We start from the raw sequence: 18,597 nt of genomic DNA on the forward strand, positions 1-18,597 counted from the left end.
CAACTCAGTCAGAATGCAAGTAGTTTATCATATTTCTCTTTAAAAGACAATTCATAGGCTAAACTCCTAAGTTTCTCACTTAAAAAAGTTTCTCATTTAAGTTAATGGAAATTTCTTCCCTTTTGAGAGCTGAAACAGATCAGGTTTTGGCAGTCTTGACAGAGCTGTAACCAATAAGACTGTGGCAGTAAATAGGAGATGATGACTTTGTAGAGAAACAGTTCTGTTCACTAAAGATTTCTGTAAATTAATAATATAAAATAATATAAAATATAAAAATATAAAAATAATATAAAATTTCATTTTATAAATGCCCCCCACCTTGGTAGATTAACCGAAATACCAGTAAATGAATGAAAACTTCCCGTCCCACGTTGTTTCCGTGTGAAACCAACAGCCCTTAAATCCTTGCAGCCAAATGAAACCCTCCAGGATGGCTGTGACAGCCACTCCTGCAGAGTCAACGAGAAAGGGGAGTTCGTCTGGGAGAGGAGAATCACGACCTGTCCTCCATTTGATTCCAGGAGATGCTTGGCTGAAGGAGTAAGTAGTGAAATGTTTGCAGGTTTTCTGATGGACTCTGTCATGGTTATGGTGCTGTATTAAGATCTGTGTTGTTTTTTTGTGGGGAAGTTCTGCAGGGGAGAAGTAACTCTGCTAGAAAGCATCGTAGATGAATATGAAGCTGACTACTTGAGGTATCAAATATATGAAAATGTTTTTTCTAACTATATATATATGAAATGTATATATAAAGTATATATAGTTAGAAAAAAATATATATAAAGTTTTATATTTATGTAAAATATATAAAATATAATTTTCAGTTTGATGTCCAGAGCAAAACTCAGTAAATAATTATAAAAACTGAGAAAATAATCAGGTCGGTCCCCCCCCCTTCTCTTTTTTTCTCTTTCTTTTTTTTTTTCTTTTTTTTTTTCTTTTCTTTTTTTTTCCAAATAAATATTCATATGAAATGGTAAGACATTTTTTCTCTGAGGTTAGGGAAATTAATAATTACACTGCTGTAGGAAGCTCAGGGGTTTAGTGCAACAATGGCATCATCCTGCAGAGTAGATATTGCTCAATTTTTCTTTTCACTTTGGGTTTTCAGCAATTTTCACCATACAAGTATTTTTGAGAATTGTTTTCTGAATGGTAGTAATGAAACAAGAAACAAAGTTTTTGGCTTGACAGATGTGATATTTTGTGCTGATTTGTTTGAACATTTTCAGCTGTTGTGGAATAGACATACTTTCATCTATACTGATGAAAAAATAATGAATGACTCTTTAACTTTGTTTTCTAAACACATTTAAGACTTGAATGCTATTGATTTTATCACTCTGATTTCCAGGAATTTATTTATAGCCAATGTTTTTACTTTAGAAAGCTCCTAATAGAAGGTGAAAGCAAGGTTATTCAGGTGTTGAACTTGCTAATATAATTCATTATTTCCAATCAGCTACCAACAAATACAGCCACAAGTTCAAAACATTAAAAAGGATAAAGATTATTATTGTAGGTTTATATTTTTGTACAATATAGATACAGGTGGGTTTGGTTTTCTTTGTCCTAATATCCTGTTATACACGTTCTTTGGGTTCCTTCAGCAGAACAAATGTGTGTCGCTTGTGCCAAAATCTCAATTTTCTGGTTTTTTTTTTTTTGTTGTTGTTTTAGGGCAGAATTGCAAAAATTGGCACCACCTGCTGTGACACATGTAAGTAAATGAGCCAGGGGTCTTGTATGGAAACTGCAGAGGGTGTAAGCTACTGTGTAAGGGGCTACATTTTGCATGATGGGCAGTTAAATGAAACAGAGCTCAGCAATGTGGTTATAATAAACCATCAAAGAATCCCTGCCCTCTGATTGGGATCCTGCTGTCATGTTTTGTCATCTAGAACACGTGTTTTGTACTCACAAGTGCTCAGAAAGAAATAGATACTCTGCACGTTTTATGCAGATGTTAATTATGAATGCTTTATTTTATTTGTTCATCTGGTGACAACAGGAACAGCACTGCACAGGCAGCCTGACAAGGCACATAACCTGATACTACTGAATATGTGAGGAAAACACTTCATGAATAATCAATCAACTGAAAATTAATTTAGAAAAACAAAACAAACCAAAACAAAAAACCCCAACACAGCAAACCAACCCCCCAAACCTCGTAGCAGTAATGGTTTTTGGTAATATCATAACCAAAAAATGGTAGTGGAAATGCTTGACAAAGGTGCATTCCTATGGCACAGCCTGACTGCATCTTAAATTTGGCAGTTTAGGAGTCAGTCCTGCAATTCCTAATTTCATGTGTCCAAATGCCAGTTGGGCTGTGAGTGTAGGAAAGGGTTTTGCTTACATAAGGAAGGATTGCAGGCTTGGGTTCTCATTTCTAAAATGAATCTCTGATGCTTTTGTGAACAGATAACCTCTCAGTTTTCTCCCTTGTAAGTAAAAAATTAATAATACTGTAAATACTTATTTTAGAAAAAATAACAAAAGATGGGTATTCTTTTATGAGGTCAGAATATCAACATCTTGCCTGTCCTGTTATGTTTTTAAAAATTTTCTATTATATTTTTTTTTATGCTATGCATGTGCTAATAAATAAAAGATGGCCAGCATAGCAGCCCATCACCACACTGGCACAGGGACTGCTGCAATAATACCCCTGATGAAGGATATCAACTCCTAGGGAGTTTGCAGCCATTGCCTGCCTTGTATAATCACTGGGCTCTGGCTCAAGAAATAGAAAGCTACTGAGATAGACTGTCATCAGATGGATCAAAGAGGTAATTTAGTTGAGAGAGCTTTGATCTACCAGGCTTCAAGTAAGGAATACTCAAAATTATTCATTAACAAAAGCAGATTTAAGATTTCAGAGAAGGGTGGTGGGCAGGCTGAGCTAATTGAGAATTCCAATCACTACTTGAGGAGAAACCCAGTCCCAAATGAGCAACAGCTCCACACAAATATTCATTAAACAGTTATTTAGAAGGGATGCCTCCTTGCAGCAGCAAAAGCAAACTAAGTGAAATGCTTTGTGCCCCAAAACTCCCATATTGTAGGGACCTTCAAATCCTCATTCCTGCTGGTGTTTGCCTGGATACAGCTCAAAACTGAAAAGCCCTCTATTCTAGCACAGTCCTGGTGTTTGGATGCTTCCCTGTTCAGGGCCTTTCACAGGGAAAAACCCACCATGCTGCCTCCAGCCAGCTGAATATGGGTTATCAATGGAAGGATGGTGATTAACACTTAGCTTTGAATCAAAGAGACACTTCTAGACAGCAAACCCTCTCCTTTCCCCTCCCCTGTATTTATATTTTCTCACCAAGGGCACTCAGTAGCAGCACTCAGCCTGCTGCATACTCCACAGGGAACACCGAGGCTTGGCAAAGCTACTGCACAACCACAGCAATTTAATTATTCTTACAAGTCAGACAAGAGAATAATTAGCTTCTCATGGACACAGGTTACGTTGCCTTCCAAGGCCTTAAGAGAGTCTGTCTTTCAAATGTCTCAGTACCATCAGAACTGGGTAAAAGAAAACTCCTCTCGAGCCCAGGGTGATGCCCTTGGCTCAGCAGAGTCCTACATGTCTTTAGGCAAAGGTTATTTCAGAAGCCTGTTTCCCTTCCTATGTAATTCCTTCATAACTGGAGTTTGTCAGTGTGTCTGAGGGCTTTGGTCCAGGTTTTAAGCACGACAGTGGTCAGTGGAGAGGCTTATTTTCCCACTGGATTTTTGTGGAACTGGCAGAGGACTTGAGAATTGCAAAGGGCATTCCTTGTTTTCTCACTTAGCAATTGCATCTTTGCTTCTTACACCTTTCCTCTGTTGATCTCAGTTGCACATGTCTTGTTAAGTTACAAACTCTTCCCTTTGCAGAGGAGGCACAGCCTAGAAGGAAAAAAAAGTAAAAGAGAGTAGTAAAGTAACTCAAGAGCAAAGAAACAAACAGGCAGGTGTTAGATGGTCAAGGTGACTTTAAAACAAAGCAGTCAATTGAAAAGGAACATGAGGGAAACCCTGCTCTCCAGTGGAATTTTAGGGCTGTAGTGTGATATAGTCTACTCTAAGCAGACACACCTCACCAAGGATCTTACCAGGAATGACATTTTGCTACAAGCAGTTTCAGGAATAAGGGGAACTGAGTTACAAAAAAACAGTTTCCAGAAATGTCAAACACTTTTTTTTCTTTTGCTTGGTTTCAGGTGTGGAAGTGGAGTGTCGGCCAGTAAGTACCAGGGTGCAGTACGGGAACATCAACGGATGTGTGGCTGAAAGGGAAGTGCCCATTTCTCACTGTGAGGTAAATAACAAAAGCAATTACCCCCTGCCCCAAAACCTGGCCTTCCCCACCTTCCCTCTTGTGAAAGGGAACATTTTCCTCCACTAGGGCTTCACTTCAGTGAGGGGGGCATCAGCTTCTGTCCTGACTGATTGACTCAGTGTAAAACTCATTGGCATTTATCTCCTGAAGTGGTTTGGTGATGCTGAGTTTTCCCTATTCAAGCCAGCATGAAAAAAAGGCTTATATGTTAGACACAAGGGCTGTGTTCATCCCACTTTCCTTTGCTTCCACCGGAAATTAATGACTCTGAAGTGACTCTGTGAGGAATTTCTACTTAAAAGAAAAGAATTTTTATCTTTGCATCGGTAAAGCTGATTTTCAGATCTGAGTCTGTAGTTAAGCACCGAGACTCTGAGGTTCATTGGGAGAGTGTAAAAAGGTGTTTTAGATGAATGATACTTTAAAAGACCTTTAAACTTGAGTGCCATGTTTTGATTTCTGTGCTTTATAAGCTCTGTAACTCTGTTATCCTCAGCGCTAAGCTGTTGTGTTCTACGTGTCTTGTGCATTTCTTCCATAATCAGATTAAATGAAATTTAATTTCCAACTTGTCACAGCTTACACCTTATAGGGCAACTTCCTTTAGAAACAGGAGCATGGCCTTGTGGTCCTTAGCCATAAAGTGATATGTATTCAAGCTTCTCCTGGAGAAGTATGGATTTTATATGCGTTTTTCTATTTAATGAGAGTCAGAAATAAGACCACAGAGCCACAGAAAGAAGTGGGGCTCTTTGTTTTTAAAGCATGAAAGGTTATAACTACAGGCACTGACAGCTTGTTCTAAGTTATTTAAGTGGCCAGACAAGGAAAAATAGCAACCAGCAGGACAACAATGGATGTGTGGTTTGTACCACTTGGGCTAAAGCATCTTCTGAATGTATGATCTCATGCAGCTGAACAATAACCACATGTGCTCAGAAGCCAGCACAGCAGTGCTGGACATCACCTGTGATATTTGAAATGATGGGCTTTTTTTTTTTTTTTGGTGTGGGACCAGTTTCTTCACCTCTCCTACACTTACTCTCATCACATGGGTGTTTTGAAGGGAAAAACTGGGATTCTGAGTGGAATGAGGTCTGGCACTGCTCAACCTTCCTATCTCTTTTATTTTTTTTCCATTTAGGGCAAGTGCAGAAGCAACACCAGGTACTCTCTGGAGACAGAGAAGTGGGAAGACCTGTGCAGCTGCTGCAAGGCCACTCAAACCACCCTGGTCACCATCCCGTTCCGATGTGCCAACGGGACCGTGGTGCAGCACTACATCCCCTCTGCCTCCCAGTGCGAATGCTACTCTAAGAAGTGTACAGAATGAGCCCTTCCCAGAAGCCCAGCTGTTTAATCTGAAGTTTTATCCTGAAGGAACTTCACGATGCAAGCCTCGTTTTCTCTGTAGACTGTCTTATCCTGTAGAATCCTGACTAACTGATTGTATCAACACAGCAAACAATAAAAACTTACTAGCACGACATTTTCTGATTCATCTCGGGGATGCTTTATGGTAGAGGTATTTCAGACTGTATTTCTCAGATTGTATTGTCCCCCTTCATCTTCTCCAGGGAAAGCAGTCCAAGGACAAACTCAAACCAACAACCACAAACAAACAAAGTCAAACCCCTAATCAGTTGCTTATACTTAAAGAACATATCCCAAATCATTGTCTTCAGAGACATTGCCCTTACATTCCCCACCTCAGTTCTGAGTGAAACACTGTGGATTTTTAACTTTTTATTGCCCCCAGCTCTGTTCAGGCACTGCAGTATTTATGGCATAGTAAGAGCATGATGTTCCTGATTATGGCTCAGACAGACAAATATATTTCTGCTGTGCATAATCATGTTTCTCCTGAAGCTGGATGCACAGAAATTGTGTGCTGAGGACAGGCTGTGTAAATTCTGCAAGTCCCCAGTACTTGTGAACGGGGTTAGGGACAGTCTCATTTACTTCATCCCTTCCACAGACCAACTCGAGGAGAAAGCTCAGTGATTATCTCGCTTATTTCCAGTTACCAGAACTTCATCTGTTGTATTAATTTCCAAAGTTAGGGGTCTTTCAAATGCAGAATTATCAGTGGCAGGTTTAGTTTAGTTACTGCTAGCAGGGATAAATTTGCCAGGATTTAAATTCCTGTCAGTCTGACCGGGCTATGAAACATAAAAGATTTTCCAGAGTGTTTTTGGTCCTGGAGGAATCTGGTGTCAGTGAAGGAGTTTCACTGGGAAGCACTAACTTCTCAAAAACATGAGAGAGGGAAGATCATTAATTCCATGTGCATTTTTGAAAGACAAGGATTATTTTTTAACATCTCATTTAGTTAATTTTTTTTTTTTAATAATGAATGTCACTGTCACATGTTTAAACGGTCAAAACACCTCCCCATCTGCATGAAAGGTTCTCTTTGGGAGCAAACAAGAACTCCTGTGCTTTCAGCTAAAAAAGGTAAGACCCCTGCTTCTTCTCTTTTGCCATTCAGCTGTGGATTCAACACCCATTGAATTGTAAGCCCTTTTTGTCTTTATTATTCATTCAAGATGTCCTTTATTGCTGGACAGTGCTAGAAGTGCAGGCCTTCTGTGCATCTCTCTTTCTTCTGTTCTGTAGGACCACAATAACACTGGGGAGAGAAACTAAGTTTTAAGTGGTACCAGCCCCACTTACTGCAGTAGGTCCCTGTCACCAGTTTACCTCCATCCTCACACCAGCTCCTCCTGGATGTTGAGGTCCCAGATGGATGGGTTCGGGTCACCCATGTTATCCATTGCACGGCAGTTCATCTGAAGCTGCGGGTCAGCAACTCCTGGAACAGCCACCTGCAGTACCAGGGAGGACCAGAAAAGGGATTCAAACTGGAAGAGAGCACATTTAGGTTAGATATGAGGAAAAAATTCTTTCCTGTGAGGGCAGTGAGGCACCGGCACAGCCTGAGCTGTGCAGAGCAAATGAGAGAAAGAGCTGAAAGAAACTTGTCCAGAAAAGCTGTGGATGCTCCATCCATGGAGGTGTTCAAGGCTGGGTTGGATGGGGCTCTGAGCAACCTGCGATAGTGGAAGGTGTCCCTGCCCATGGCAAGGAGGTTGGAATTAGGTGAGCTTTAAGGTTCCTTCCCACCCAAATCGTTCTCTGATTCTGTGATTCCCTGAAAAGGAGTGGATAGCAGGTAAAGGCAGTGTCTTCCTCTTACTGTTACTGGAATGCTGCTTTGTTTCTCACCCAGACTGACCCTTCTTAGCTCATGAAAGCTGACAGGATTGCAGCCTCAGGCTTCGTGGCTGCAGACAGGTCCTCTAATCAGATAATTGTGTGAGTCAGGCACTGGCTTATCGGCGAGATACAGACCATGAGAACCTGCTGGCTCTGCTGGCAGAACAGAGTCCTGGGGACTTTGTGGTAGTTTATGTGTTATTAGTACAGAGCTGCAGAATCTGAGCATGAATCCAAGCTTTTTTTTCTTCCCCCAAGTATTGTTTTCCAACTCATACATGCTGTCTGTGATTCTGGATGGTTTGGAGCTGCCCTAGTCCTTGCCTTTCCACCAGTGATCCAGGACACATCCCAGCACTTCAGAACTCAGTCTGGATTGCTGAGCGTGCTACAGGATAGATTTACAGGAGTGCCAAGTGGATTTGGGGAGGAGTCTTATATAACTTCTTAATAATTAAAAGCACCTAATCTCTCTGCTAACTTTTACAGACTTGCAAGCACTGCTCCTCTACAGCAGGTGAAACACAATCTGGTGTATTGGTATTATTTGTCACAGCTCTGCCTTATCAACTAACACCATGCCCAGGTACCTCAGGAAACATGGTGATGCCAAGATATGATTTTCTCCACTGGAAAGTCTTTAAAATGGACTGCAATCCCAGTTCCATTCTAACCAGCTGGTTATTGCTTCCTATCGTATTGCGTGCTGTGTATATTATTTATTACCTGAGCTAACTGCATTACCTGTAATGCACCCATCCTTATGGCTTATAGTAATTTGAACCTGTGCAGGCAGAGCTATAAATCCACAGGGATCCCAGCAGGACCTGGCTCTGCATTCCCATGCTGTTCCAAAATTAGCAGGTATGCCCTTCTGGTTTTGTGCTTAGTTGGTGCAGTGTAGATTATGGATATAAAATAGCACAACTTTCAGAAATTTTTTGTTTCCTTCTCCCTGAGATGAGTGTATAGAAAGCAGTAGATTCATTCTCTATCTAGGAAAGAGATTGTTTTCAAAACTTCTGGATGAAGTTCTAAGAGTTACTGGCAGGGGTGAAAAGAACCAAGTATTTGATATCTGTTGATACCTTACTTAGAAATTAGGAAATGCCATTCCAAAGGAGGGACTAAGAAAAATGGGGTGACTGACTGAGTTTAAAACACCATACGCATTTCTCAGCCATCCTGGGAAAATTTTGCATCACCCAGCCCAATTTTTGGCACACAGCAGCTGCAGTGCCCCTTTTATATACTCAGCATGTTTGGTAGCACAGCCAGAGAGCATCAGCACATCCGTATGTGACACAGATGACTTCTATTCCTGCCCGTCATTACAAAAGCTGTGATACTAATTTACAAGCTAGTAGAACCACTGGACTTTATTCAGTCGTTGAATAAATCCATTTCTCCCTCTCACTTTGGAGAAACCATCATAGAGTCATAAATAAGGTAAAACAAGAAACGTATTTGAAGTCAAATTAATTACATCTCCCTCCAATTACCATTAGCTACTAAAAGTCCTTTCTTGGATGGCATTGGGCATCAATAACTTTTCTTCCCAACATATTGCTTAAATTGTAAGGTTGAAGGCTAAGCAGGACCCATCACCTGTTCTGATCAGACTGTTGATTACAAGATAATCCCCTGAATATTTCATGCAGGAATGACAGTGCTGCATCCAGGCAGTAAGGTAACTTGAGAACTTGAAATAGAGCTTTATAGCAAGGTTTCTGCACTTACCTCCTACCTGGAAGCACTGCAAAGCTTTGCAGACATAAGGACCACTCTTCCCCACAGAAACCACCTCCAAGATGGTTTAATCCTCGAGCGATGGGTCTTTGGATAGAGCTGTAGAGCCCTGGTGCTGCATTAGCTGTTTCTTTGCTTCTCTTCCACTCCCTCTCCACCGCCTTCTAGGACTAAACGTGCCAGTTATGCTGCTTGTTGAGGCGTTGTGGAGCACGAAGACGAGATGCTGAAGTTCCAGCAGGGAATTGCCACGTCCCCTCATGCTGTGGGAGCGTTGCCTTTTCCCCCTTCTTCCCTCCATGAGGGTAATCACCAAAAGAGAAGGTCTGGCTAATTAGCTTGTTTGTGGTTTGCTTAAAGCAGGATCAGGGCAGGATGGAAATAGCTGCTGGTGCTGCTCACTGCTTAAGCCAGTGCAGGAGCAGGTTGTGCTCAGGATCAGCGTAGCCACATCCTATTAGCGCTGACGCAACTTCCAGCCAAACCTCCAGGCAACATGGAAACACACATGGCTGGTAAGTTTATTCTCTGCTCCGTTGTTAATTGCTGCCTGTGAGGTGGAATAGGTGGAAAGGAGGTGGGGGAACAGGGAGAGGAATGCTTAGAAGGTGTGAAAAGTACCATGGGGAGGAGGAACTTTTAGGAAGCTTCAGGAAAATTGAAGTATAGGTGTGACTTGGAAGAAGCAAGGGGTTAAGGCAAGTTCAGAGATGGACAGTCCTGCTGAGGCTGAAGGTAGGCAGCACTCTCCCACAGTTCCCTGACTCCTTTAATTTTCAGCACACTGTCCCAGCCATCTGCCCTGGGCTGGCAGACCTCCTGGGGAATGAAACTGGGGATGCAACCAAAGGGGGGAAGAAGCAGAAAACATAATTTTTGGGGTGTGCCCCTTCTTGCCTGTTCCCGCCCAGCTGTGTTCCCAGCAAGGACACATCCCCCAAATCTGAGTGCTCTGCAGGACCTCTCAGACTGCAGATGGAAAGGGCAAAACCACCTGTGACAAGTCCTGACTAATGCCTTGGACAGCCTGGGTGAATCTGCCTGTCTGAACCACTTTCCAGCACCCAGTTTGATTTGCCCCATGCTGAGCCTCAAGGACAATCAGCAAGAAGGATCTCTTGGGTAGGGATCAGTATCTCAGTTGTCTTCCTCTGCATTCGGCCTTTCATAGTGCTGCTTCCCCCTTTCCTTTCCTATCTCCAGAATATGATTAGAGAAAAAATACTCTTTATAAAGAGAACCATCCAATGCAGAGTTTAATTATGGGACTGATTTTAGTAGCAGCTAAGTAGTAAAGGACTAAACACCTAAATAGTTCTTTGACCATCCTAAAAAAGAAATACGAGATATTTGAAATGTAACAGCCAAATTCTATCCTTCTGTTATTCAAATAAGGCATTTGAGAACACTGCACTGATCTAAAATCAGTTATACAAGTGCTTCTGGCTATGTTGAAATCAGCAACTTTAGATGTGCATGTTCAGAGGTGAGAAGTCATTTGTTTACTGGAGACCTAAAGAGCAATCATATTGCATCTTTTTATTTTTATATATATATATAAAATATATATATGTAGCCAAGCTACATAGAAACACTAAATTCAAGTAGTTCTTTTCCTACCTTTTTAGGGAAGTGAAAGGAATAAGTTTGCTCCTAAATTGCAGATGTTTTGACAGCCTTGCAGAGGAGTCTGTGCAATAATCTAACTGTGGTGTCTTTCAGAAATGCAGGTAATTTCTAATACTTAACTGGAAAGAGAGAAAGATAAATGAAAGCAGTCTTTGCCCTGGATGACACTCACAGTGTATTCTGTAAGTAGTTGTGATGTGATAATCTGGTCATCTGGACCACTCAGATCAGTTAATTGGCTGGTACTCAGGATTTAACACAGAGCTCCTAATTAGGCAGACTCCATTGCTGCTTATTTTACAAGCAGTGTGGTTCTTTAACACATCCCCTCAGTCCTTCCACTTTTGGCAGCATGTGCAACATCCTCATCCTGGCACTTTTGGGCAAGGACCTGGGAACACAAACAGGGAGGTCAACTGGTGCATGTGGCCAACCTTTAAATTTACAAAAAGCTGAAGCAAAGGAGAGCAGAGAGCCTGAGTGAGCAAGCTGTGAATTGGCACTGGAGTCAGACCTGATCGCTGATCTCTGTCCTCGAGGTATCTTGTCCTTGGAAACCATTTACAACTTAATGAAGTTTGACTGGAGGGATGGCTCTCCAAGTATTTTTCTAGAATGAGAGTAGTTCTTGAACATTTTTTTTCCCAGTCTGAATTCAAGATCCACTGTACTACTCTTCTCTGGGGAAACATATAAATATACTCCAAAGCTATGCATGTGTGCATATATAAAGTCTTTATATATATGCATTTACACACACACAGCTTGTTCCTATCCATATTAATTCCTCCAGAATATTTACAGAATGAGAACATGTAAGGCCAGATGCAGTAAAGGCTTACAGGGTAGAATGAGGTCAGGCAGCAGCATCTGAAGCAGAAGCCCCTGAGGCTCTGTAGTACCACAGGCAAGTTCTACCAAACGTGGAACTCCTTCAAAACAGAACACTTTGGTTCAGTCAGTTTGATTTGGGAAGATGAAAAGCTTTTGGGAGAACAGGAGTCTTCCAAATTCAGATATGGCAATTGCACCTCCAACAAAAAACTTACTCTGACTGGGAGTCCCTCAGTGCCTCACCAGTTTACCAGTGCTAACCCCAGGTTTGTGACACAGCTTCTAGAGGCCGGGGAGCATAATGGAAATGAAATCATTTCATTATAAATGAACTGCAGCTTTTTTCCTAGGCCTAGTTAAAAGGACTGGAAAGAAAAAAGGTCTTTAATTGACTGTGTAAAGGTCTTGTGAGATATCCCAGACTCGGTCTGAAAATACTGGAGAAACATTGTGTGTGGCCTTTGGGAATGAAACCTTCACTTATTAATTATTTTCCCTGGAGTTTCCCTTGTGGCATCATTATGTGCTTCATTAAAGTAAACCATGCACGAGTCTCCTTGGGAGATCAGAGGGGGAAGCCTGGTGAGTCAATCTACTGGACTGTTCAAGTGCTGCTGGACCCTAATCTGTTATTGATGGGAAACATAAGAATAATCATAACATTTAGAGCTCAGCTCCCTCCATCTCCAGGCTTTTTCTTCTTCAGCATTCCACTGTCCCTTTACTGTCTCATGGTTGTGGGTAAGTAGATTGAGCTTTTTACAGGGCATAGAAGGAGTTCAGTTAAATGAGGGGGAAATATGGATTCCAGACTTCAGAAATACACCATGGATGCAGTGTCTTTCCAGATATGCAGGAGATGTTTTTTCTTTTTCCTGGGGGAAGGTAAAAGACCTGACTGGAGAGGCATTTGTGCCTTGTCTCTCAAAGAAACTGGGGGTACAGATCAGTCAACCCTGTGCCAGTTTTGGCATCACTAGAGGGGGAAAGAGAATGAAATATTTGCATGTCAACACAGCTTCTCTACCCATTTCTATCAGCATTTTTTCACTGTGCTGCTGCCTGTTTGGAATTGAGCTGCTGGAGCGAGTCCAGCAGGTTGATCAGAGGGATGGAGAATGTATCCTATGAGGAAAGGCTGAGAGGATTGGGATTGTTGAGCCTGGAAAAGAAAAGGCTCTGGGGTGACCTAACTGTGGCCTTCCAGTACCTGAAGGGAGCCTACAAGAAATTAGTCCCTCAAACCAAAGCATGTAGGCATAAAATTAGATGTGCTTAATGAGAATTTCATACCATTACATGTCCAAAAATAGAGAGTACTTCATAGAAAATGATCCTGTTATCCCTAAGTTTGTATCTAGACCTGATGCCACTAGATCTGCTCACCTCACACCAGGACCGAAACACCATCCATTTCAGGACTGGCTGCAAGCCATAAGCAAATGTGGCTCAACTGGTTGGTGTTCCTTTGGCTTCCACCTGCCATGAACACTGCACCCAGAGAACTGGAGACACACAGGCTGCTCACTTCTTGGGAAAGCATTTTGTCAATATTCTCAGGCACGTGGTGGAATTCTTGGGGCTGTGCAGGACCAGGAACTGGACTCAATGACCCTTGTGGGTCCCTTCCAACTCAGGATAGCCCATGGTTCTGTTCTTTGATGTCCTGGGAGGCGCTCAGCCAGCTGCAAGCACACTTTCCAGCTCCTAACCTCGTGGCTGAATTTCAGGAGTACAGATGCTGTTGACCAACTAGTGCTGTATCCCACTGTTCACCATCCCCCAGCAGTTCCCACCTGTTGTTCCTCTGCAGTTGTATCCACCCCTCTCCCTTTACTGAAGTGCAGCAGATGAAGCTGAGTAGTGTCTTTTAACTGTATTTCCCAGTCCTTTAGGGAACTACCTGCACTGAACTCGCTTTATATAATAATACTTCTCTCTCATTCTCAGACTTTCCTCTACCCTCCTCATACCCAACGCTGAATGGACAGAAGGCAGCAAAAGCAGCAAGGGACACTTTTTCAGCCTACAACAGCAAATACCTCACCCTTCCTCACAACAGGACCGCCCTGCACAGCAGCAGGACCAACGGAGCCCTGGAAGCACAAATGGTGTCCCACAGCAGCTCTGTAAGTAGGATTTAACGTTCACTGACTTACCTCAGATGCCTTTGAGATGAGGAGAGGCCTGAAGCAGGGTCAGTAAAGCGTGCTGCACTCCTCCTATGCGTTAATCAAATCCACCCAGAGCTGGGAAAGAGACTGTAAAAGTAAATTGATAGTACAGCCCCAGGTGGTTCAGTTGTCTCTCTCAGTGTACAGGAAGAACTAATTGCTGCAGCAGAAATCTCACCAAGCTTTTCCTAATTGTTTGTTTCAGCCATAATGCTTCAGAGGAAGAAAAGGGGGTTGCCATAACCTCTAGTGTAGGATGAGGTCTGCAGGTTGATGATTAAATTGGGTGTTTCTGTGCAAACTCTGAGCCAGCACGTGCCCAGGGGTCAGTGGGGGCTGGACTGGAAGGTGGAAATGCAGTGTGGCTGCAGTCTTCAGAGCAGAGCTGTTGTTAGAGGAGGCACCTCTTGGGATGTATTTGTAGTGAAAAATTGGCTATCACAGGACTAGAATAAAATCATTATGAAATGCCAGTCCTACCCTTCCAATTTCTTATTGCTTTGTCTGAAGGCTTCTTGTCTCAGAAATGTCACAAGAAGCAGTGAAAGTGAGGCAGACCAAAGGTAGTAATTTAAATTGCCATTTCTGACTTTCACAATGGATGTGAGAAAAGAGGAGAGAAAGATCCTGATAGTTCTAATTTTGGAACATTGCAACTTCTTTGTGTTCCTCCCCAATAAAGTTTTCTTGAGCTAGAATGTCACACGGTAAGGAAAGCAGTGCCAATTTAGGGCCAGGAAATGTCTTCCCAAAAACCTATGGGAACTTTGATTTGCATCCTGTGCACTGGACACCCAGAGTTGTGGGGGATGGCACTTTGCTGGCAAGAGGCAGGAAAAGGGACAAGAGAGAGGGCGAGAGAGCTGTTGTTGAATCTCTTCATCCTGCTGCTCTGTGTAACTCCAGCAACACCAGATGTTGCCATGGTGCTCTCTCAGGTGGCTGGGATGTGGCACAGCATGGTAATAAATAAACAGGAAAACCTCTGAGTGACTTTTTATGTTCTCCAACCTCCTTGTTCCATCTCAAGCTTTATTTTTTTTTTTTTTTGTGCTTCTTCGTTTCTGCCCACACTCTCCAATAAGGGAGGAGAGGATGCTTAGAGCTCATCTTCTCCAGAGCCAGCTAATGCACTGCCTTGTGCCAGTGGCCTGGTGGTGGTGACATCATTACTTTGGTGCTCTATAGCCTGAAACTCTCTGGGAGGGAGACTAGAAATCTGCCTCCACAAGGAGGGTGTTCCTTCACTGTGGCAGAGATGGATCCAGGAGGTTTGCATGGACTGCCTGTGAGTACAACATGTAAATATATCTAATTAGGAAACGGGGTATGGCAATAAAATGCAGTTTTATATTCTGCCAGAAAGTAGTGCTGAGTGTAAGTTTAGATATACCTAAAGGGACCACATAAAGTGTGTACACACAGTGTGTATACACATGAAGTGGATATACAGAAAGTGTGTGGTAAGTGTAATATGCAGAACAGATCATTTGGTGATAATTTTGTGAGAAAATGAAGGATGTAATATGCATACAAAACCCAGATTCATTTAGTGATATGGTGACTGACAGCTACTTTGTGGGAAACTTTTATATAGCACCTTAGAAAATTCGTGTTGTGGTAATAAATGAGAGAATTTCCATGCAGCATGCGTGGCTAACTTTGCATTCAGGACTACCAGTGCGTGTGATGGAAGGGGAAAGGAGAAACCTGTAACTGGTACCTGTCAAGATTTTGCCTGTGTAGCCACCTATGGGAAACAGAAATGTCTGGAAATAAATTGTTTTGGATCAGGTTGACCCTATTTGCTTGCATCTTGTTTCCCAGCCACCTTGGAGAGCTCTGTGAAGGGTCTTGCACTACAGGACTGTGCTGGGAATGTTGGGTGGTACCAGTTTTGGAAAGTTTATGGGCTCCCTTAGTGAATCAGAAGTGCAAGTGAGCACCCAGGTGTCAGAGTTCCACAGGGGTGCTGCAGAATGGGTGAGCTTTGGAGCAGCTTCACCCCAGAAGGGTTCAGAGAGTGGATATGAGGAAGCAGGGATGGTCTGAGGGGGAAACTCAGTGCAGTTTAGGTGATTTGAATGATTTTAATAATTTATTTCCTTTTGCAGTGGTACTGGTCAGTCACATGGTCTTTTCATAATAGGTTAAAATACAAGTCAGCTCTCGGTGCTAACCATTCATGGGACACACCCTTTCTAATCCCTGGTGTTTTCCAGAGTGTTTCTGTCCAGCCCCACCCTTCTTGACCTTGAACTACTTTGAAGATGCTTCTCTTGTTCTGGCCAAGATCAGTTTCTTGCCTTCTGGCACTGTTTTTTGCTTCCCTGCCCTGCCCTGCTTTGCTCCTCAGCACATCCTTTCTCATCTCCCAGTCTGTGATGTGATCCTCATTCTCACTTCCCCATCCCGTTTCACAGTGTGGATGTCTTCTCCTCTATGGTCTGACAGAGAGACAGTGTTGATTTACTCCTCTGTGCCTGCCCATGTGTTGGGATAAGGCCACTATCTCCAGCCATTTGTTTATGGTCAGAGGAGGAATGAGGTGTGACTGAACCTGGTGTGCAGAGTGGATGTTTGTAGGCCACACCTGCCCCCAGTTGACCTCCAGTTTGGATTTATCACAGCTATCATGGTCTTAAGCTGTGCCAGGGGAGATTTAGGTTGGATATTAGGAAGGAATTCTTTCCAAAGAGAGTGATCAGACACTGGGATGGGCTGCCCAGGGAGGTGATGGAGTCACTGTTCCTGGAGGTGTTTAAGGACAGACTGGATGTGGCATCAGTGCCGTGGTCTGGGAACCATGGTAGGGGTTGGATCAAGGGTTGGACTTGGTGATCTCAGAGGCCTTTTCCAACTTGTTTGATTCCGTGGTTCTGTGGTTCATGTGTTTGTGTGGATACAGACCCCACACCTACCCTCACCTCGGGCTTTTCTGGTGTCTTTTCTGTGAGACTCCTGTGCTTCTCTCCCAGATTATCAACAACTACCTGGACGGGACGCAAGGAGGGGCCACGGACAAGGCACCTGCGAGCGGGATGCACTTCAGGGACAGCAAGAGGAAGGTGGACTACGTGCTAGCCTACCACTACCGAAAACACCCGGCTCGGGCCCCACACGGGCTGGGCTCCCTGGGCCCGGTGTCCAACGGGACAGGGAAGGGCCGTGTGGAGGACGATGGCCAGCCAGCCCTGCAGGACTGGCCGGGGCTGCCGGGGGTGGAGGGCATCGTGCTGAGCCCGCTGGACGCCCTGGAGGAGGAGAGGAGGCTGCAGCGGGAGGAGTACGAACGCAACCTGGTGGAAGCGGGGCTGGAGATAGAGAAGGACCCCGAGGTAAGAGGTGTGGGGGGCTCGAGCCTCGTGCCTGGCACTGAGTGTCCCAGCAGGAATGGTCGCTTTGGTGTCAGAGCCTGTCTGTGGCTCCATTCCTGCCTCACGTCTGTGTTCACTCAGAGCCAAACCACACCTGGGCCACTTCTTAAAAGACTGCTGCTTGAAAATATCTCTTTAACATATCTTGAGAATAAATCTGTTTTAGATATCTCTTAAAATCTGCTGCTCCCCTCGTAGCACATCCTCACTGGTTCCCACACCGTCGTTTCTGTGGCCACAGAAAGTGTGGGGCATCCTGGAGATGTGTCTCGTGGCCAGCTTGAGGAGCTGGTCCTGAGGACAGGCTGTGACTGCTGAACAGTGGTTCAGTACTGACCATCCCCAGCGAGGGACCTCCAGAAATATGCTGCCCATGCTATTAAGTATATGTATTACCTGTATTATTTATACATGCCTGAAATACAGTGTGAAGCCACCAAGATGCCAGGGGTGTTTCTGTGTTGCTTAGTTCTTACTACCTGAAAAAAACCTGTCTTTTATCGTTGTTTGATGTGCTGTTGAGTAGCAATTTCAGTCTTACTTCTCACAAAACCTATTTCTTTATCTATTGTGGCATGCAGCAAACACGCTTTTCTTATATATATATATAAAACACATTTAAATATTGCTAAAATGAAGAAAATATCTCTTCAGTACTTTGCTGGAACACAAAGCACTGACACCTCATATTTCCTCAGAATAACTCAGTGATTTTCAGCATGACTCTCACTTTTCTTTTCAGCTATATGGAGGTTCTGTGTCCTTTCTTTGTTCCATCCAGGTAGTGAACAGCTCCTGTGCTGCAACAGGAGAGCCTCCCAGACTCTAATGTTCTTATTCTCCCCCATACATGTGCCTGGTGTTGCCTGGATCTGTGGCCATGTCAGCTGGGAGCTGTGGTTGGGTTACCTGGGCAGAGATCTTCCAAATCCCACATTGTTTCACTGAGCGCTGTGCTCTCCTGCTGCACCTCTTGGAAAGCCGTGGATATTTCCATCTGCTGGAAGTCCCTGCTGGGTTCTGGTTTTAGGTGCTCTGTTGTGTTGTTACACCAAATTTGAGTAACTTAGGGCTTCTTTGCCGAGGTGCTGAGAACTTACAGCTCGTGTTGCTTCCAGTCAGCGCTTCCAAAACGTGGAGCAAATCACAAATTGCATCTGAAAATTTGAGTCCGACTGGCTTGGCACGGTGTGTGCGTGTTAAATCACTGGCAGGGATAGAAAGAAATAGAAAAGCCTTTTGACTCTTAAGGTTTTCCTCATTTAATTTGCTGAGT

At 43.5% G+C, this 18,597-nt stretch overlaps 1 protein-coding gene across 1 annotated transcript in view; it reads left to right on the forward strand.

Moving 5' to 3' along the window:
* Window positions 1–5,828, forward strand: part of LOC114066532 (von Willebrand factor-like) — a gene marked incomplete at its 5' end in the record, with an annotated part of 48,522 nt that extends 42,694 nt beyond the window's left edge. Inside the window, 4 exons of the mRNA XM_027901293.1 lie at window positions 415–543; window positions 1,684–1,723; window positions 4,221–4,318; window positions 5,484–5,828. Of these exons, the coding sequence (XP_027757094.1) occupies window positions 415–543; window positions 1,684–1,723; window positions 4,221–4,318; window positions 5,484–5,672 (456 nt within the window). The remainder of the gene's footprint in view (window positions 1–414; window positions 544–1,683; window positions 1,724–4,220; window positions 4,319–5,483) is intronic.
* Between the last annotated feature and the right edge of the window lie 12,769 nt (window positions 5,829–18,597).

Source organism: Empidonax traillii, unplaced genomic scaffold (assembly GCF_003031625.1).
Source record: "Empidonax traillii isolate 1590-97213 ecotype Southwest subspecies unplaced genomic scaffold, ASM303162v1 scaffold770:size447908, whole genome shotgun sequence".
Taxonomy (NCBI): Eukaryota; Metazoa; Chordata; class Aves; order Passeriformes; family Tyrannidae; genus Empidonax; species Empidonax traillii.